A 22,469-nucleotide genomic window follows, 5' to 3' on the forward strand; every position below is an offset into this window, starting at 1 on the left:
TAGCACTTTTATCTAATTCTATCTCCCTTTGGAGATTTTAGCTCTGAGTCCTGATCAGTGCCACATCTACCTCTAACAGATCTGGGCATTTTCTATTTGATGGGCTCTAAACCTTAAACAAGTAAAAGAGAAGAGGGGCGCTAAAATTGTAAGGGAAAGTCTCTAAACAGTGGTATGAGCTCTCCAAGAACGTCTACAAGAGAAGGCTGCTGACTCTGCACGCAAAGACTTGATAACATTTGCTTCCGTGAGGCCACTTTGCCCCTTTAACGCTGGTGCTGGGGGAACATGACCTTTACCAAGATAAAGATTTGATCATAAAAGTGGATGAAACAAAACTATAAAGGAAGAAGGAAATTTCTCACCTTGGTTGAAACCTCGGCAATCAAATTCTGCTTATTGGGATCCACAAAGTCCACAGACTGGCCCTCAAACTCAATCTTCCCAAGCATGGTACCCTATTGAATGAAAATATTTATAAAACAGGACGTAAGAATGTTATGTTGACAGGAGAAAGCCTCCGAGACTATGTACAGCTGTTCTGTCATTTGGACATCTTTATAACAACTCATAATCATCATCAGGTTTTTGTCTTCTCAAATGGAACTGCAAAAAAGCTGGCAGCTCCATTTCCAGCATTCCAGGAAACGCTTGAGGAAATACAATTAGTTCTTTTTCATGTGACTGGAGGAAGGAGGTGGGCAGGCACATACGTGTTCACATCAGTACGTGCATGCATTCATGTACAAATGAAGGCTAGCTGTCACCTTAAGGTGTCAATCCTCAGGTGCTATCTCCCTTGGAAACAGGTCTTTCCTTGTCCTGGAGCTTGCTGGTTAAACCAGGCTATCTGGTTATTCAACCATAGGATCTGCCTGTCCTCCTTTCACTGCCATTATGATTGCAAATGTGTTTAACCGAATCGAGGATTCTTTACATTGGTTTGGGAATCAAACTCAGTTCCTCAAAGATACAAGGAAAGCATTTTACCAACTGAGCTATCTCCCCGGTCCCACAGGGAGATATTTTGGAGCAAAGGCCATTGTCTTGAATGAGCAACTTTAAATGGCATCAGAATTCAGGTCACCTGGTTCCAAACTGGTGTAGATTAATCAGAGACCCAGAGACCTATATCCTTAGTTCATGGACCTAAAACTATTGCACAGAGGAAGTAGACAAAACAATCTGTTGAAAAGAATATGTGAAATCTAAAAAAAAAACTGCAGAGAAAGCAAAAGAACCTATATAGCTTGATAGTAAATTTGGGCCTCAAAAAGAGTAAAGAAAATGAAATTTCATATGTCAGAAATTTGTAGACATCACAATGAAAGTATTTCACTCTGGTAGACACGTTAATATGCAGGTATCCCAAACTGCCTGATCTGTTGGGAGTGTTCAACCCTCTGTATTGTTTTCACAATAAGCCCTGCTAGACAGAATGTGGCAACATTGTCTTCTTTTATTAGCTGTAGTGTTTGCCAGGAAGTCTGCTTTGAACTGTCTTGAAAAATGGCATGCTATACCTAGTTATCAGGAGTATTATTGTACTGAAGGAAACAAAAGATTTATTTCCCTTTTAAACTGATTCCTGGGAGAAGTCACTATGTGAATGGGGATTGAAAATGCCAGCCCACCATGGAAGTAGGGTGGGTTTCAGGCTATTGTTAAAACCAGAGCGCTGAACCAAAGCCTGATTAAACAAAACCATCGTTTGCCTCACGCTGGAGTATGTGCTGGTTTCTGCCTGGGTTTTAAATCCAAATTACATGGTCCTGTATTTATGCATTTTGAAACTTGTTTTTCTCCTTTCTGTTAAAACGCGCTGTGTGAGATGCAATTTCAGTTTTCGGTCTATGAATAACAGAAGCAAAAGCCAAACTACACATTTTTATCACGAGCCAATATCAGCCATAAGTAGATACAACAGGTCGTGCCGCTAGGTGCCCTATACTATTCATCCAGATTTTTATTTAAAAACCGAAGTCCCTTTGACAAAAGCAGAGTTCATCTGAGACCAGCACATGACAGAGAAGGCACAGTGCAGACTTGGAAAGAGTTTTCACAAGTCATCGTGCCTGGCTACATTCTATCCAGCCTGCTATTGCATTCTCCACTTGTATTCCCTTGTGGTCACAGAGGCTACATCATCCTTTATCATCCCCATACTGTGTTTGGCTAAGGAAACACAAGAATCCACCTCCAATGCACAATCTCACTAAAGTCTCTTCCCAGGAAAATCATAGACAGGACAATGTAAGCAGAATTACGGCAGCATGAGCTCTAACTGCCTTGTAGCCACCGATGCAGCCATGCTCTCCTGTCGAAAACCATTCCTCCTTTCTGTATGCACATACCCTGTGTCGATACACTCGCCTTTAATATCCTTGGGGTACTTGTTCCAGGAAGCCCCTTCAATACTCTAACCCCTGGCTCTCACGTCCCTCCCATAAAATGGTATCATATGTCGGTCAAACCTCTATCTATCTAGGACTTTGAATCATATCTAGGTAGCTTACAGTAGCTACTATAACACGAGTACAATGTGAGGAGCCACTACCCTGTATTGGGGGGAGAAACAAAATGTTTTAAAACATTTTAAGCACCTTCGCAATAGTTTGTGCAAAACATATAGGGGCAGAGGACTAACATATTCTAACAAGGAATTCCCAACTGGTTTTCTGGAAGGATCTGTGCAAGTTTGGCTACAGAATGGCATTGTTTCCTTTTTAATGTATTTAAAATCTGGTGAGAAAACTTAGTTGCACTTGGGGAAATTGCTGAACACCAGTGAGGAAGTGTTTCTTTCCGGTCTGGGCTATGAAGATGCATGGAGCAGATATTAGCACAAGGAAGGAAGCAGGTGGTGATAATAATCTCAGATGGGAGGTCAGATGCTGTAGCCATCAGACAGGACAGCGATCATAGCTTCTTTTTGTTTATTAATACAGTCTTAGAAAATGCTCTGTAGGTGAGGTATTCCACACTCCTGGTATAAAACAGACCACTAATTCTTCCAGGATACCCAAGAAAACAAGCGCACCAGTGCTGTGAAGTTTCTGATTTGCGTTCATCTGTTAAATGCTTTGTAAATACTTCCTCAATTTATTCCACTAGCTTAATCCCCCCCCCCTCTGAGTTGACACCTTGCCTTGTTGTCATGATCAACACATAGTAGGCACTCAATACATTCCTGCCAGGTAAGCTGATCTCAGGCCCACCCAGATGCAAACATCATAATCAACTATGCAGTCAGAAAAGTAAAGGACTGTGTTGTAGAACTGAACAGAGAGAGCTGGCCAGATTTTCCTAGTGTGCTAGTGAGTCCTTCATGCTCTAGAGGGAAATGAGAAGAGACGTGGATTCAGCTAAAGATGATGATCATACCTTATCCCGAATTATTTTAGTCAGCATTCTTGTATCCACTCCATAAATTGCAGGGACCTGTAAGAAAAAAGTCGCAGTGACAATGAAAGGAGAGGAGATTAGAGCCAGCATACTGTTTTCAAATTGCACGCTTAGCCTCATCCATCTTCTTGAGCAGTAAATAACTCCCCCACTCCTTCTCTGCCCTGACCCAGGGTGACAGTGTTGTCAGTTCCAGGGAGATTGCTACTCTGCTTAAGCACAAAACTCCTACTGGGAAAAGCGTCCTCAGAATAAAGAACAAGAAACTCCGTGTATTAATCCCTTGCAGCAGCTTTTCTGCTTAACCTCAGATATTAAGTAAGTCACATTCTATACAAATATTCATTTTGAAATAATGAGATATGTGCACATGCATATATATTTGAGAAATATGTTTATGATTTTATGTAAAACATACATTTTATTTCATCTGCATTATAAAAATCGATCGGTGAACCTAATAAGAAATAATATGCAAATCTTTTTGAGCCAAATATTCCTGGCACTTAGTAGGTACTCCACATATCTTTTTTGAAGGCTTGTGTTGTATTGTGGTTTTTTTTAATATTTGTTCATCTTATTCATCAATGAGGCAATACTCCCTGGTTTTCTTTTTTTACTGGGTTGAATAAAGACAGACTCAGTATATATAGATAGATAGATAGATAGATAGATAGATAGATAGATAGATAGATAGAGATATAGATAGATATAGATAGATATATATATATCTATATATATCTCGAAAGCACATTCTAACAAGCCATGAGGCAGTTTGAAACTGAAATTATTAATTCTAATATAAGAAAACAAGGTACACTAAATAACAGGGGGAGAGAGAGAGAGAGAGAGAGAGAGAGAGAATATCAGTGTGGGAGAGGCAAAAGAGGGAAGCAAAAAAGGAGAGAAACAGGGACAGAGAAAGGAGTAAAAGGAGAGAGGTAAAGGAGAAGACAGAAACAACGACAGGGAGTGAGATGGACACAGAGAGATGGACAGAGGGACATCAAGTGCTAAATAACCATTACAGAAACCAGCTGTCTGCCAAATAAAGATAACTGGTTTTAATGGTTGAGGTTCTTCAGTGGTGACCCAGGCCACAATGAAGTGCCATCCTACCTTTGTGTTTTAGGAAAACTAGGACCTAGGAACCGATAACCAAGATCTTCATTTTTATTTTTATTTCGTCACAAAGGGATAACATGGAAGCCAATAGGTAGACACTCATTGGAAAGCAGACCTTTCTGGGTACTCGACAGTATTGTAACTGATAGTATTCTACATGACAGGATCAGTCACAGTTAAACAAAAGCAGCTACAGCAACAGTAAAGATGAGACTAAACACAGAAGGTGTGTTAATATTAAGAATTCCTAACACTTAAGGTGAATACTCTGATAAGAAATTGACATTTAAACTGTGGAAAGGATGCAAGGTTTAACCTGTTTCCCACATTACTTCAAACGAAATGATAGCCACATAATTTGTCATAATATTTAAGGCACAAAGTGCTTGAGAATCTATATTATACTTGTAAAGAATTAGAGATGGCAAAAATAAAATAAACCCTATTGAATGGAATGATGATGTGCCCCGCACACAGAGCTCACAGCAGACCTTTACTAGGACATAGACATGGAGCTAAATTGTCGATGAAAAAGTGGAGGTGAATAATATTGCCCAAGAGAAGGCAAATTTCTAAAATGTTCGCTATTGCCTTTTCGAAATAAGACACGCTACCATTCGTGTGTGGGCGCCACCTAGTGGATGAACTGGAAATATCTAGGTCTATGTATTCAGAAAATGAATTCTGGAAAACTTGAATAGGATGCAGGTTTGTTGTTCGTTTTGGTGCTGTTGCTTAAAAAGAAAAGAGAAGAAAACCCCTATCTACAGTAGCGATATCCAGAAATCCGTAAGCTCCCAGGTACCCATACATCTATCTGACAACTCACCTTCTCCTCCTGCAGCCATTGACCCAGACTCTTGGTGGCCAGCCAGTGGTTGTAGTCATGACTGTAATTCAGCACGAGCAGACCCGCCACCTAGGAAGACAGCCAGGCATTTGAAGGGTGACTCACCAAACAGTATGCTCTTCTTGCGACTCATCTTGAAGGTTAATTTTGCATATCTAAACGGTTTTTTTTTAGCACTGATAAGACATTCAAATTTTGGAAGCATGTTATAAAAAAGGTCGTCGACACTTGTATTTAAGTACACCATTGTTTCCTTGCTGGTAATTTTTGGAAAGTGGGTTTACCTTGCAGGCAAATCCCCAAATGGAGAAACTGGCTCTTCTAGGCATGCTGTGCTTTTCAATCATTTATCAATGATGTTGTTCACGATTACTTATTTGATGCAGATAATTGATAAAATATTTTTCTTAATATACAACACAGAAAAGACTGAAAACATTGTGATAAATAGTTTAGTTGTGAGGACTAAACATGAGACCCAACGTCCTCTGAAACAGAATATAAAGAGAGTGAAGTAGCCATGTATGTTTTAAATCGTTTATATGCTCCATATTTCAAGATCCTACCCGAATATCCTTGACTATGTAATCTAAATGTGTTAACTTCCTATTCATCATATAAATTATCTTTTGCTAATACTTAAAAGGCAATAAATAACACTCAGTTGATTATCAAACTTGTCTCGAAAGATGAGTCTTCATCTCCTCTTGCCTCATTATTTGGACTTGTAACAATATTTTATGTATTAAAATAAGTTTCCGCCAAGGCATTAAAATCCAAACTGTCTTAATAAATAAAACTTTAACTTGTCAAGCTAAAGATTGACATATGGTACTTAGGAAAAAGATTTAAAACATGGACTTAATACATAGCATTGTGAGAGAAGCTTCGCCTTTCTTATTGCCTTAAAAATCAGTCAATTACACATTTTCGGAGAGAGACTCTTAGCGTATCATAGCGGGTGCTACCTTGATTCCATCAGACTCCATGTACTTATTCAGTCCCAGTTCATCACGTGCCGTGGTATCAGGGGCCCCACCATTCCCAATGATAGGGTTGGCCATGGTGAGGATCTGCCCCTTGTAGGCAGGATCAGTAAGTGCTTCCGAGTACCTGGGTAGACAGGCCAGAGTATTATCATCAAAGCACATTTATAAGTGCAAACTTATTATCTATATACATATGCTGAGCCATTGAACCCTTCAACAAAAAATATGTTAGGGTTAAACTCCTAAAATCTGTCTCTGGACTTTAGCAATCCTAAAGAAATTTCATGAGAATGCCAAATTGTATCCATAATATAACTAATATGAACAGTAAAGCTGATTCTGATACGAAGGTAATTTTTAAGTTGTTATTGTTTCATTAAAAAGAACTTAATTTTCTCAAATAATATTTTAATTTCTGCATGCTGCTACCAATTTGATAATTGCAAATATCATAAAAACTTCTCTAGCCTACTCTATAGACATTGAGTCAAGATCTTATACTTCTTGTCGACGGCTGAACGTTTCACAAACATACCAGCCATCAAAAAGGTGAAATAACTTTTCAATATACGTTATGACCCTGAAGAATAGCCATGAGTACATATTCATATTAGAACTCAGTAAATAATTAACTGTTATGTACAATAATAGTTAATGCACATAAAAAAATAACTCAAGGATATTGGTTTTAAGTTATTTAGCTTGAGCATACAAAATGAAGCATACAACATTGCCAGCTATTACAAAGTGGAAAAATGTTGCTCACCTGAAGCATTACTGACTTAAAAATTAAAATTCGAAAAGGATATTTTAGAGTCCTAAAAATAGAACTGGAAGGGAATGCAGAATTTTAAAGTTGGAGAGATGGGGGGGGCACATAATGCCGGGAGGGGAACATTTTACCACAAATACTAGGAACTAGCAACACTTAACTCCATGCACTTGAAGACATTCTAATTGATTTCTTCTTTCCTGACCTCTTACATTTTGTCTTCCTGCAGACAGAGTTCAACCAAATCTTTCTTGTGGATTACGACTGAAAGTGAATTTAGGTGCTGAGCAGGATGGAATCGACAACCTTGAAACCAATCCAATGCAGCTCAGATAGCAGTCAACATAAATTCCTCAACCCCATCCAAACTAAGTCCTACCAGGGCTAGCTTTGTCAACAGAACACTTTGTCTTCCAGCTCCACCATCCCCAGGGGGATATGGCGCTCACAGCCTCTCCCAGCTTATTTCTCAGATGCCTCTCACCTGTCAACAACTGATAATTTTTTAAGCAAGGCTTCTACACAATATAGATGTGTTTCTTGAAGATGAAAAAAATTTTAATTATCAACCACCTTATTGAGTGAGCAGACAATGGATGAAATCTACATATCTCAACAAAACATAAGGTCTGTGGTCTGACCCAGTTCAAATGCCTTTCCACATCAAAAGAGGCTTTAAGCTAATTTTATCTTCCTAGACTTCTTTGTTTCTTTAAAGGACCTGACCTTTCCCTTAAACACGAGCTTATGGTACTCTCTAGTGGGTCCATAAATGTAGCATGTGCCGCAGCGCTGCGGTGTTGGAAGCAAATTAATCCATCAGGTCCTGTTTGACTTTTGTGATGTGACAAGATTTATCACCTGTAATCCATCACCAAGAAGAAAACTCGAGTGCCCTCCATCATTCTGATCTATATTAAACAGTTGTTTGCTGGCAGGTATATTAACACAGCTAGTAATTAGTGCTGTCGAGAAGCTTAAGTAATTGCCAGGCAAAGCAAAACTGTGCAAGCAGATTTTATACACTGTAATTTAATGTCCTCACCACTGGGGCTGATTTTTTTAAACGACCTAATATTCTTCATTTTACCCAGAGAGGTGAGGATTATAGAGAAGATGCACATTAATAACACGACAGGCTTGATTTATCAATATACTCAGTATCAGTTAACCCAATGTTCCTTTCTCCTTTCAAGGCTAATGTGAATTTCCCCAAAGTGTTCATCAAATATCTCGTGGAAGGGCAGTCGACTGACTCTCTAAAGGAAACCTTTTAAGATAATCAAGTCATATTTTTCCTAAGACGCACGTGGTTTAAGCCTCCAGCTGTCAATTATTTTGTAATATAGCCCCCTCACTTTTTAAATAGGAAAACTGAAACTCCAAAAGATTAAGCAATATCTCAGTATTGTCAGCGGTTACATCCCGAAACCAGAAATCCAGCCTCTGGTCCCCAGATGAACAAATGTTTGTGGTCTGGGTAAGAGACAGCCACCTGAACTATCTATGAATTCTCATACTCATTGTTACCCATTAGTAAAACTTAAATACTAAATTGTGTCAAAATTGTTGACTTTTAAAAATGCTAGGCATGACAGCTCAGAGGTTAGGAGCACTTACTGCTCTGGTCAAGAATCTAAGTTCGGTTCCCAGCAGCCATGTTAAGCAACTCAGAACTGACTGTAGCTCCAATTCCAGAAGGATCCATTGCCTCTGGCTGCCATGGGTCACACACACACACACACACACACACACACACACACACACACACACACACATAATAAAAGACAAATTTTTAAAAGAAAATTAAACATGTGTGCCATTTCGCTCCTTTATCTTATCAGTTCATTTTTTATTCAAAGGCAAAATTATACAAACTGCTCAAGTGTCTCTTGCTGTGCAGAAAATGGGGCTTCACTTCACTGACAGAATGGCCCTATATTGTGATGTTCCACCTCCCCATGCTTCAAGTCTCACCTTCATCAGATCAATACTTCCCATACTGATGTCTTCCTAGGATTGGTTTTGTTTTGTCGGAGGGCCACCTAAGCTTCCATATTGTACTTCTTTTTCAGGAACAGGAAGCATGCATCTACACCTGCTGTGCAGACCGGCTACAGTAGGCTATGCACAAAGCCCCACATAACTACAATATACAATACAATGATGGGCTAATTTCAACCTGTTACCGTGAGTTTACGTCACCCACGCATCCTTCCACATAGAGGAACAATAAAGTGTTTGGGCAGAAGCATACTCACCCTCCTAAGCCAGTATTAAAAACCACTTCGCCAGCAACCGAGGAGGGGTGGCCAAAGGAGTAGCCCTTCATCTTAGTTCCATCTTCCAGGACAATGTGTGCTGTCTGTGCCTAGAGAAGCAGTTACAAGAGTCTTAAGAGCAAAATACAAAACACCAGACACACAGGGGGAAAAAAATCTGACAATAAAAATACCCAAGCATAAATAAACGCACAGAAGATTTATTGAAACCTTCCCACCCAGGTGTGGAGTTGTTCTGTGTTATCAGTGACTTTTCCCCAAGTGGGTGGTACTGTCGCTGGTAGGTGTTTTGTCTTGCTTTGCTTGGAAGAGTAACAGAAGCATGTCAAAGGGTTGCCTATTCTAACTCTACTTGTAGAGTTGGTTACAGGCAAGAAATAGTTCAAGGTGGCTGCAAAGCTACAGTTGGTAACTTTCCCTTCTTAACATTCCCTAGCATTGCTCCAGTATACCTTTAAGGGATCTTCATGAGCTTACAAAGGCATCGGGAATTATACTGTACCGCTCATGTTCACCCAGAGGTTTAGAGCTAGAAGGAGTCCTCAAGATTACCTATTAAATTATTCTCCACGGACTTCTGGTATTTGATGGAGTTGTCCCCGAGGCTGCCCTCTCCATAGGGTGGTACGGACATGGGAAAGCTGGGGTTGTATCACTCTGTTAATACTAATACAGCAGCAAGCAGTGTGGAATATTCTAAAAGCAGTATTGTATTTTGCCTTTTATTAGAGTTAATTATATCCATGTCTGGTTCTTGGGTTTTGGCTATGGGCATCCCAAATTCGATTACTTTGTTGTCTTAATCTTTGAACTAGCTTCTATAAAATTCTTGGCTAAAAGAAGGAACAATTAGAGAAAACTATCTAAGAGGCAAGCAAAGATCAGCCATTCCTCATAAGTACTATAATTCTATTGTTGAAACAATTTACATCTCAATTTCCATAGAGGTCAAGGGAGAAGAAAAAATGTGTTAAACCACAGCTCAGGGGGCAAAATCTGTAGGGGACACTGTAGCTCATTGTAATATGTGGTCATAAAATACTCCATAGCTACTGAGGAAATCAGAATGACAAATTGGTACTTGATTATACTAGATATAATCTGTTAGGATTAACGACAGTATTAGGTTATGCAGTTAAGTTTCTGTATCTTTTTAATAAATGCATACTGAGATACTAAATCATAGCATACTATATCTGAAATTTGCCTCAAATAATTATAAGTCAGAGAAGTTGATACGATTATATATGAAACCAGTTTGGCCACACACTGAAGTTGTTGGAGAAAGGCTACTGTGAGGTTAAATGAGGTCATGAAAGGGAGAAATGCACCAGTTCTCTACTTTCTGACTCTTAACCATTTTAGGGCTGGGGTCATAGTGTCTAATCTCTCTGTATCTTGCTGTCCCACTAACAAACACACTCACATATATTTAAAACCATTTAATATTGAGACTAATGAACTTTGTTTCTATATGCCTCTAGCTTGGTAGCATTCTCCGCTTCTCAAGTGTTAAAAATGCGGAAGACTGTTACTTTTCAATAATAATGTCTGCAGAAATACGATGCTTCCTTTACACCCAAGGTACTCAAATCTCTTGCCATTAGAATGATTGTTCTTACATGTAAAATGGTATTTTGATTGCCTTTCATCAAACACTATGCTCCTAAATCTCAATTATATATGATTGTGTATATACAGTATACTTATACATAGGACTATTTTAGTATTTCCTATTTGAATCACATCCTTTAAAATGGGTAATTTATTCATTTTGTTTTAAATTAAAAATATAACACATGGATTTCACATTCGTTTCTTGAGAAAGACAAAAGAAGTTCTCTTCTACTCATTGGAAAGATGTTGGTTTGTGGAAATGTGTGTGGTAGAGGGGAGTGGGAGTGACAGGCTCAATGGTCCCTTTGATTAGTTATACTTTGTTTTTCTGGACACTATGTTAAGAAAAGTTTGAAATTTTTTCCATCACAAAAATAACCCCAGTGATTGGCATCGTCTGATATCGGTGGTGATGAGATTCCTGTCAGGGACTGGAGTAGTACACATCTAACCTCACTCGGTGCCTAGAAAAATCAGCTCTGCTTGTCACATCTAATAACACCTTATCGTTAGTCCATAATTCGTTTTGATTTTTCAGTTACTTTTGTGTAATTACAATTCAAGACAGAGGTTAATGATTTTAGGAAGTTTGAGGGCTAACGTTCATTGTATTTCCAAAGAGTGGAAAAAGACATTCCACAGAGATGGGTCTCAACAGGGGTGTGTTTATTGGCAAAACTCCCCAGATAACTGGGACGTGTTTCACTAGATGAAATCCTTTGGTCCGAGTAATGAAAATTTACTGTCACAAAAAATTTTCTGCTAGCAATGTTATTTTCTGATGGTGAGGAAATCGTGTGTAACTGACATACCTCCAGAAAATGGAAGAAAGGGAGTATGGTCTTAAATAATATGTAACTTAAAATAATTGTACGTAGGCAAGCTTGGCTGTGAACTCCAAATCCAACTATTATCTGTATTCCAATTTATCAGACTTACCCTGAGCTCGTCTGCCTAAAATGTCACCTTTGTTTACGTTTTCCTCTTCCCTCCTCTGCTACTCCCAACCAGAGCTTTCTGATTATTGTCTGATCTCTGGGTTAGATGACACTATTTTAAAGAAAGGTAAGAATTCGCATCAGCAAATTCATCTCTTATTACCTTTTCCTACCATTCCATTCGGTAATTTCTTTCTCTCTCTCTGTTCTCTTCATGAAACTAGTTTCCTACGCTGCTTTCCTTTTTCTGAGATACATTTGAAGAGACATTTACTGCTGTCTGAAATAGTCCCAGAGAATGTGTTCAATATGTCTTTTGCTCCCTTAATTATATTTTTTTGTGCTTTTTGGCAGTTTTTATAGATCTTCCGATTCTCGTTCCCACTACTCATTACATTGTTATAAGACTTCTGTTTATTGCCTGTAGTACACTTTATATTCCTCTTAACTATACTAGCCTCCGATGACTAAAATGATGAGTGCCAATTGACTTCTCTATGAATTGATGAGGAACTCTGAGCAAGGAGCTATTATTTAGAGTCCTCTCTCCTGGATAACAGTCTGCCCCGAATGCTGTTTCCTTCCAGAGACTCCATAAGAATTCACCTTTCACCATCATAAGATATTTTTGGAGCCTCCATTCTGTCAAACCTAGGATAACCTAGGAATTAGATTTCTATTATTAACTTATAGTTTAAATGCCCACTGCTGGGGCAGGTTAGTCCCTTAAAAGCTGAAAATGTGGAGAAAGTCTTAATTAAAAGAAGCGTGTATACTTGTAGAATGTCATGAAAGGTTAAGAAAAATCAAGGACCTTTTTAATGATATGGTCCCTTTGTGCTTAATAAAAAATGTATATGCTGATAGGACAATTAAAACAGTCTTGTCGCAAACATAACTGAGCCTCTCCCACATGCTAAGCACTGTGCCTCTGGAGAAGCATACTGAGTGTCCCTAGACTATCCATGCAGTAAAAGCTAGATAGTTTCCTAAATTGTAAAATGAAGAAAACCTTGAGAAACGTAAGGTGAAAGTGTGACTGAAATGCCTGGGAATATAAAGTTGCCTAAAATAGCATTGTTTTCTAGTCCTGCTGCGACTTGATGTCCCAGGGCATGGTGGTACCCAAGGGAAGTGTCCCTTTCTCTGAAGAGAAGGGGAGGGAGAAATGGGGACAGGGATTTGCAAGGGTGGAATTGGAAGAAGGGAGAGCTATGATAGGGATATAAAGTAAATGAATAAATAAGATAATGGAAAAGTAGCATCCTTTTCTTTGGCAGATTTTTTTTCATAAAAGAATTCATGTATTCCTCCCCATGCTTAAGATTAAAGCCAACTTCAACAAAGAATGTTTAGCAAATTTTGTGTTTTAAGTTCCAAATATGAAGAGTCCTTCAAGTGCTGTGCTTGAATGTGACATTTCCTGTAGGTCTCCCCTGGTCCCTGTTTTTAAGACTACAGCTTTCCTCTCAGAACTCCAGGACCTTGGCCAGGACTTTTGTCATACTTTCTCTCACTTTCCAAAAGCCCATGCATGAAGTAACTCCTTTGCTATCTTATCTTATCCCGCTAGGAAGCAAGCTTCATTTGAGCAAAGTGTAACATCTGTTTTATTCCCTCGTGTGTCCCCAGATCATCTATTTTATTACTGAAAATATTATAATATTTTTTCATATGATAGTCTTCATTTTGAGCATTTCACATTCTTAATTTGTCCAATTTTTGACTGAAGTCTTTCAAAGGTAAATAAATATCTAATGCTATAAGTTCTCCAGAAGTGGTTATTGTTGCTAGTATTTCAAACTCAAAGATATTAAACTTCTTAGAGTTGCAAGTCTCTGCCTTCATCATCTTCTCATAGCATTCCAGAAGGAGCCACTTTTGAATTGCGTCTGGTCCTATAGGCTCAATAATAAAGTTATTTAAATAGTACACCAATTAGAAACAGCTCCATCTTAGCCCCTAATATCCAAAAATTAATAATGATGATGAAAAGCAAATGAATAGTCACCCATTTGCTTCTTTATTTAACTCTACATTACATAAAATCATGCTGCTACCCAAGAGAAAAGACTTTCCATTTGCTATCGTGTCCCATCAGACAAGCTACCGCCAATGTTTCCCTGCTTCTTTCTATCCTCGGCAGTACAGTTAGGGCTTTCTTAATGAAGGATACTAGTCTTCATATTAATCAGTTTGCATGTAGGTTCCTTTTCTTAGGACATTTTCTACATGCAATACATCAGTTCTTATTCTTTACAAGTAAATACCTTGTTTGTGTCCCACTTACATCCTGGTTTTCTTTCCTAGTGTACAGGCTAGGCCTTCAATGATTGGACAAGTCAGAATTAATGCTGATTGCCTTGTGATCCGGTTCCTAGCATTCTCTCAGTGGGTGTTGATGATGGTGATATGCATATGTACGTGTGTGTGTGTGTGTGTGTGTTATAAGTTATGACTGTTTAATGTATGCTCTCTACTTCCTAGTGACCTTAATAGAAAACCTCAAGCCTAACCCAACACTGTAACCCTTCAGAAAGAGCTGGCTGTGATTCACATAAAGTTGCAGTCAGTCAACCTTAGGAATGCATAGCAACGGGAGTTTCATGTTACAATGTTTGAACACTACCAGATGAGATTGTGAAATGGTTTTGATGCCCACTGGATTCTGTCATGTTATCCATCTTTATTACCTGAATGAGGACACACATGCTACTTAGGCCAATACTAAAGGAAGGAAGGGAGAGGAGAATCGAATGAGACTGGTGATAACTCTTGGCTGCAAGCAGCACCAGCTTTACACACCGTCCCGTGGTGTAGGTAAAGCTGTCAGAAAGTTCTAGAAGACTTCTCAATCTTATTTTCATATTTTCCCGTGACTCGAGTCCCCTGGAAATATTAATAACTACCTATGCCACCTAGGAATCAAATCTTCCATCATTAGCAAAAAGGAATAAAATTAGATTCGGTATACATAACCCAAACTCTTTTATTTACTTTTTATGTGAAATGCTTGCCACCATCTAATTATTAAACATTCATATGTAATGGGAGGGTTGGATGTAGCCAGGACACAAGAAATGGGCTCATGAGGTTGAACAAGATACTATAGAGAATGATTCTCTGTCTTAACTCACTAAAAAGGTCTCCTACTTGAAATGTTGTGTTTCAATACCAAATTTCTAAATACCAAATAATTGGTTCATTTTTCTCATTCCATTTAAAATTGAATACATTTTGCTCTATCTTTATTGTTGTCAAGGTTTATGGAGAATGCTGATACATCCTTGCCACTGATAAATATTGGCATAATTAAGTTTTTAAAATATTTACTGAAAGAAACATAAGTTGAAATTTTCTCTAATGTGACTCCATTTAGCGAGGTGCCTCTTAACACTTGTGAAACGGAAGGATCACCATTTACTAAGATTGTCTTTTAAAGGTAACTGAACTATCACTGTTGTTAGACGCCTACCTTTGACACAGACTTAATGAGAAACTAGAAAAACATAAACCTGCTGAATGTAATTGTCTGTGTTAACCAAAGGCTATGTGCAGTCGCACAAACAAATTGGCTAGAGAAAAAGAAGTGTCTTCTGTACAGGTCAAGGTACAAAAATTCAAATAATCATGAAGTCCTGTTGGAATGACTATGCCTGAGAGCATTTTGTGTCGCTCAAAACTCCATCTTGATGGTTCCTGAGAGCCTCTCTATAGTGGTGGTTAACACAAATGTGCAAGGGACATTTCTAGAGCTGGTGGATTTCCTCATCTATTCCTCAGAGAAAAACAATGAGGTCGGTGGCATTAAAATCTCTGTTTTACACTTCAGTTGACAGAGCCTTCAGAAAACAGAGATCCTCACGGGAGTAATTGAAGCAACAGTCTTTCCTGGTGGTTGTTAGGTTTTTTGTTTTTTCTTATCTCAGTCTGTCTTACTTATTATATCCTTCTCCTTTCTGCTTTAGAGTTTTAAAGACGAGATTAGAAGTAAGATGGAAAGATCTCCCATGATCATGAATTGGCAGGATTAATGTAGTAAAAATGGCCATTTTACAAAAAGCAATCTACAGATTCACTGTAATCCCCATCAAAATTCCAACCCAGTTCTTCATAGAGTTAGACAGAACAATTTGCAAATTCATCTGGAATAACAAAAAACCCAAGATAGCTGAAACTATCCAAAACAATAAAAGGACTTCCAGGGGAATCACTATCCCTGAACTCAAGTAGTATTGCAGAATAATAGTGATAAAAACTGCATGGTATTGGTACAGAGACAGAAAGATAGACCAGTGGAATAGAATTGAAAACCCAGAAATGAACCCACACACCTATGGTCACTTGATTTTTGACAAAGGAGCCAAAACCATCCAATGGAAAAAGATAACATTTTCAGCAAATGGTGCTGGTTCAACTGGAGGTCAGCATGTAGAAGAATGCAGATCGATCCATTCTTATCACCCTGTACAAAGCTAAAGTCCAAGCGGATCAAGGACCTCCACATCAAACCAGATATACTCAAACTAGTAGAAGAAAAAGTGGGGAAGAATCTCGAATACATGAGCACTGGAGAAAATTTCCTGACCAAAACACCAATGGCTTATGCTCTAAGATCAGGAATCGACAAATGGAATCTCATAAAACTACAAAGCTTCTATAAGGCAAAGGACACTGTTGTTAGGACAAAATGGCAACCAACAGATTGGGGAAAGATCTTTACCAATCCTACAACTGATAGAGGGCTTATATCCAAAATATACAAAGAACTCACAAAGTTAGACTGCAGGGAGACAAATAACCCTATTAAAAAATGGGGCTCAGAGCCAAACAAAGAATTCACAGCTGAGGAATGTTGAATGGCTGAGAAGCACCTAAAGAAATGTTCAACATCTTTAGTCATAAGGGAAATGCAAATCAAAACAACCTTGAGATTCCACCTCACACTAGTCAGAATGGCTAAGATCAAAAACTCAGGTGACAGCAGATGCTGTCGAGGATGTGGAGAAAGGAACCATTGTTGGTGGGATTGCAGACTGGTACAACCATTTTGGAAATCAGTCTAGTGGTTCCTCAGAAAATTGGACATTGAGCTACCTGAGGACCCAGCTATACCTCCCTTGGCCATATATCCAAAAGATGCTCCAACATATAAAAAGGACACATGCTCCACTATGTTCATAGCAGCCTTATTTATAATAGCCAGAAACTGGAAAGAACCCAGATGCCCTTCAACAGAGGAATGGAAACAGAAAATGTGGTACATCTACACAATGGAATATTACTCAGCTATCAAAAACAATGACTTTATGAAATTCGTAGGCAAATGGATAGAACTGGAAAATATCATCCTGAGTGAGGTAACCCAACCACAGAAAAACACACATGGTATGCACTCATTGATAAGTGGCTATTAGCCCAAATGCTCGAATTATCCTAGATGCACAGAACACATGAAACTCAAGAAGGATGACCAAAATGCAGATGCTTCATTCCTTCTTTAAAAGGGGAACAAGAATACCCTTGGCAGGGAATAGAGAGGTAAAGATTAAAACAGACACAGAAGGAACACCCATTCAGAGCCTGCCCCACAGGTGGCCCTTACATATACAGCCACCAAACTAGATAAGATGAATGAAGCAAAGAAATGCAGGCTGACAAGAAGTGGATGTAGATTTCTCCTGAGAGACACAGCCAGAATATGGCAAATACATAGGCGAATGCCAGCTGCAAACCACTGAACTGAGAACGGGACCCCCATTGAAGGAATCTTAGAAAGGACTGAAAGAGCTTGAAGGGGCTTGAGACCCCATATGAACAACAATGCCAACCAACCAGAGCTTCCAGGGACTAAGCCACTACCCAAGGACTCTACATGGACTGACCCTGGGCTCCAACTGCATAGGTAGCAATGAATAGCCTAGTAAGGGCACCAGTGGAAGGGGAAGCCCTTGGTCCTGCCAAGGCTGGACCCCCAGTGAACAGATTTCTTGGGAGGAGGGCAGTAATGTGGGAGGTTGGGGAGGGCAACACCCAAAAAGAAGGGGAGGGGGAGGGGCTATGGGGATGTTGGCCTGGAAACGGAAACCAGGAAAGGGAATAACATTTGAAATGTAAATAAGAAATACCCAATTTAATAAAGATGGAAAAAAAGAGAGAGATTAAAAAAATAAATAAATAAAAAAGAAGTAATTATATAATGAAGTCTTATCTAAGTACAAGAAAATTTAGTTCAAATTCCTATGAATCGTCACTTGTCAGAGTGAAAAATGGTCAGTCATTGACTTCATCCTATAATCTGATAATCCAACAGGTGTTGACAATTAGTCACACTGATTTCACACCCTGAATTTTCAAGTTCTGAAGAAAGCTAGGATCATAGATACCAAGGGAGGTCAGATATTTTGTCACTCTGCCTTTCTTCCAGTAAGGATTTGTTGCCCTACTGTGAGAAACAAGGTGAGGGGATTGTGTCCCACTATCAGAAACTCATAACCTTCCTAAAGATTTTTACATCTGGAGACTGAGAACCAAGAAGTAAGCTCAGCAAAGGAAACTGATAGATCACAGCTTCCAATTGGCTTGACTACAATTTTGTCAAACTTGTCTCCCAATAGATCTCTTACAATGTTACTTCTGGAAACTTTTATTCAGGGAAGCAATTCCAAGTCAATAGCAGCCTCCCTGGTATTATCCCAATGCCTTTCCAAACAAACCTAACTGACAAGAGGCATTTTAACCAGATCACCCATCCAGGCTAATATTAGTCTCAAACTGGCCTGTATTTAAGAGTAGACACACAATTGGACACAATCAGCATGCAGCTGGATGTGGTGATGCCCACATGAACTCATAGACTCTGAGAGACAGGTGCAGAATGACAACGAGTTCAATTCCAGCACAGACTAAAAAGACAACATATCACATAAGACAAGAAGAAGAAAAGGAAATAATAGAGGAAACGTAGGAATCTATTTTATTTGTATCACTAAACAGAAGTACAGCGTGTAACTGAGCATGCCTTGAAACAAAGTTTATATGCACACACAAAGAGAGGAAATTTTCATGATTGACCTTAAACCAATGTTCAAATTATATCTGTAATTAATATTATCTCTCCCTTTTTCAAGGCCACATTTGTATTCATCTACCCAAATTATTGTATCCACAGAACCTGGAAAAAAAAAAGATCAAGAATTTTGGCCAATATGGATCTCAAGAAAAATTTATTTAAGCTAATTTAACCTCTTTTAGTCTAGCCATTATAGATACTATGAATCTGGGAGCCAATGAGGTGAATAAGTTCTGTAAGGGTGCATTCAGGGTTCTGGGGAGATGGCTCAGCAGGTACCACACAGGCTGTGCGAGCATGAAGGCTGGAGTTCAGCTCCTCAGAAGCCTAGAGTATGACAGTGTACATCCGAAACTCCATCACACGAGTGTGCAGACAGATAAGTCCTGGAGGCTCACTGGCCAGGCAGGATGCTCCAGGCTGAGTGAAAGACTTGTCTCAAACAACACGGTTGAAAGCAGTAGAGAGAGACACTAGTTGTTGATCTCTGGTCACATGAATGCACATAGGTAGACATACACAAAAGTAAACCTGCATTTGAGTGTTACTTGATAGAAATCTAAAAGCTTTATAAAGAAGAAATACAAAATTCCCTATGGACTAATAATATTAAATGCTAGTTTTAAAAACAAACTATTACAGAAATGTCTGTGCGGCTATAGATGTTTTACCACACACAATATTTAAAACTTTAAACCATTTTAATCCTCTGCTTTATGTAATTCATCTCTACTAAACTTCAATATCCATATATGCCCATTCTTACGTTGCCTTTAGGATGAACATTCTAAACTAAGTTCAATAATGTGTCTTCTAGCATTATGAAACTTGAGATTCCTTCACCAATTAAAAGTAATTTTTATGAAAACATAATTTTGTGATTTATCTATATATTTCATTATAAATCCAATAAATTTTCGGCATTCTTTGTGGCTTGCCTATATGGATCTCGGCATTATGGTTCCACTGTATTGTAAAGTGTTTTAATCTTTTAATGACATTTTCTAAAATATGAATATACAAAGATCATTGCCCAAACCACTCTTCAAGGATTTTAATTTGGTTTGAAAATTTAAATTCACATTGAAACTACATGTACAGGTTTATTTTCATTTTTGCATGAGGTGACTGGATAGCTTCAGAGGGCTACAAATGACCAGAATTCTCTACATTTTAAGACTTCTCGATTTGAGATCACATTTAAAAGAGTCAATGCTTCAAAGAATGTTCCAGAATTAGAACAATGTGACAAGTAGTAATGGAAGTCACACAGCTAAATTTCCCCTCAAGAAGCTCTTCAAAAGTGTCCCTGGGGTTAGACTAAGCTAACTGAGAGAGTTCAGTCCTAGGAAGTGTATTCAAAATTGAAACAGAATTTATAATTAGCCTGTAAAATTTCAAATCAGTTTCTTGTTTATCAATGCTGGGCATTTCTTTGCATTCATTATGATGCTGTTTATAACCGTCCATTGATGCCCGTTTAAGGTTCTGCATCCCAGTGTCATTCCACTGACTTTGAGGATATTGGTCCTTTGCTTTGAATCAGGTATTTTGTGGGTTTGTTGGTGTTTTTAATCCTTTATTTCAAGACACGGGAAACAAGTGAAATGACTCTTTGCTTGTATTTGGAAATAGACTTGGACTTTTGAATACAGAAGCACACCAGACAGGGTAAAAACTGAAAAGCAGCACCTCTTGTTACAGCCACACAACAATGACTTCGTTGGCATTCTGCTGAAATACTCTAGTTGTATACATTCTGTCACCCATTCAGAGAAGGAATCCTTGTTGACTCTTTGATCTGAGCCTCTTCTAAAAGTGCAAGAAAATAAAAGAGAGGAAAGCACAAGGGGGTGCCATTGAGATAAAATTCAGGGAGATGGGGGCTCTAGCACAAAAAGGAAATCTCAGGGAGAAAACAGATTCAGCAGAGTCTGGTGCAGAGGCCTACAGCCAAACACTAGGTGAAACCCTCAATGTTATGGAAGAGGGGATGGAAGGATTGTAGGAGACAGATGGGTCAAGGATACCACAAGAAAACCCACAGAATCGACTACATTTGGCTCATAGAGGCTCACAAAGACTGAATCTACAGTCAGGGAGCCAGCATGGGTCTGATTTAGGCCATCTGCATATATGTTAAGTTTGTGTAGCCCTGACTTCCTGCGGGACACTAACCATGGGAGCAGGGACTATCTCTGATGCTTATGGCTGCTTTGGGGGTCCTTTTCCTCCTACAAGTTTCCACAACCAGCCGTAAACTGAGAGGAGGTGCTTAGTCTTATTCCAACTTGACATGCATGTTTGGTTGCAGGGCCGGCAAGGCCGGCCCTTTTCTGAAGGGAAACAAAGGAGGAGGAAAGAATTGGGGGCTGGTAGGACTGGGAGAAAAGGGGTCAGGGGCAGATGCGGTCGGGATATAATCTGAGAGAATAAATTAAAAAAGAAATTTTAAAATATCTATCTGGGATGTCAAAAGGGAGGAAGAAATTTGTATAATTGTATTATAGGCTACAGAATAAAAGAGATAATAAAAAAAGAAGAAAATAGCTGATATTGGAGGTCTGCTGAAAATTCTAACCACATTTCCTGATAAACGTCTCCGTATGTAAACAAGAATGACCTTGTTAATTTTGGTATTTACACATCTGTGAAATGGGCAGAGTGATGGCACTTTTAACCAGACGTGTTAGTATTTGCAAATAAAATGCTGTGTGTGTAACTCTTTAAGCTGACTGAGCAATACAGTCACAGAAGTTTGGATATAAAGCACTATAAAGGTAAGAATCCCCTTAAGCCAGTAGGAGGAATGAAAATGATTTACTCTGGGAATCTGTTATACCGAGGTAGAGTCATTTATCTAAGTGAACTATTTGCATATCAGAGAAAATAGAGACACGGTATGCTGTTTTCATTTTCACCACAGCCTCGAGCTATATAATTTATTTGATTTCTGGATTACCTGATGTCTCATAGCTATTAGTTCACTTCGGTACTCAGCCTCTTAAAACGTATATCTGAACTAAACTATGGAAAATAGGAAGCCTCAGGACAGATTTTTTTTTTTTGGATATTTATTATGTAAATAATACAGTAAGTGAAATCTTATCTTTTGGTTTTTGGAGCTATGCTTTTGAAATATGGGTACATACATTTCTACTTACAGCACAATTTGTTTATCTTTAGAATATTTGGTGTATTTCTTTGTATTTATGGATGCTTAACATATCGGGATGTGTGAACATTGTGACTGTAGCAATCGATTAAGCCTTACAACACCAAAGTCCCCTGGTTTTGGTTAAACATAAGCTAATGTAGGAGATAAAAATCACAGGTTAATTTTGAACAGCCCCACGGCCTGGGCATAGATGAGCAAAGAGCCAGATTCATGAATAATTTTGTTCTAATTAAATCTCTTA

At 38.6% G+C, this 22,469-nt stretch overlaps 1 protein-coding gene across 1 annotated transcript in view; it reads right to left on the reverse strand.

Moving 5' to 3' along the window:
- Positions 1–22,469, reverse strand: part of Cps1 (carbamoyl-phosphate synthase 1) — an 87,681-nt gene that overhangs the window by 59,715 nt on the left and 5,497 nt on the right. Inside the window, 5 exon segments of the mRNA XM_032899749.1 lie at positions 366–458; positions 3,385–3,441; positions 5,360–5,449; positions 6,349–6,493; positions 9,403–9,512. Of these exon segments, the coding sequence (XP_032755640.1) occupies positions 366–458; positions 3,385–3,441; positions 5,360–5,449; positions 6,349–6,493; positions 9,403–9,512 (495 nt within the window).

This window comes from Rattus rattus, chromosome 4, assembly GCF_011064425.1.
Source record: "Rattus rattus isolate New Zealand chromosome 4, Rrattus_CSIRO_v1, whole genome shotgun sequence".
Lineage (NCBI taxonomy): Eukaryota > Metazoa > Chordata > Mammalia > Rodentia > Muridae > Rattus > Rattus rattus.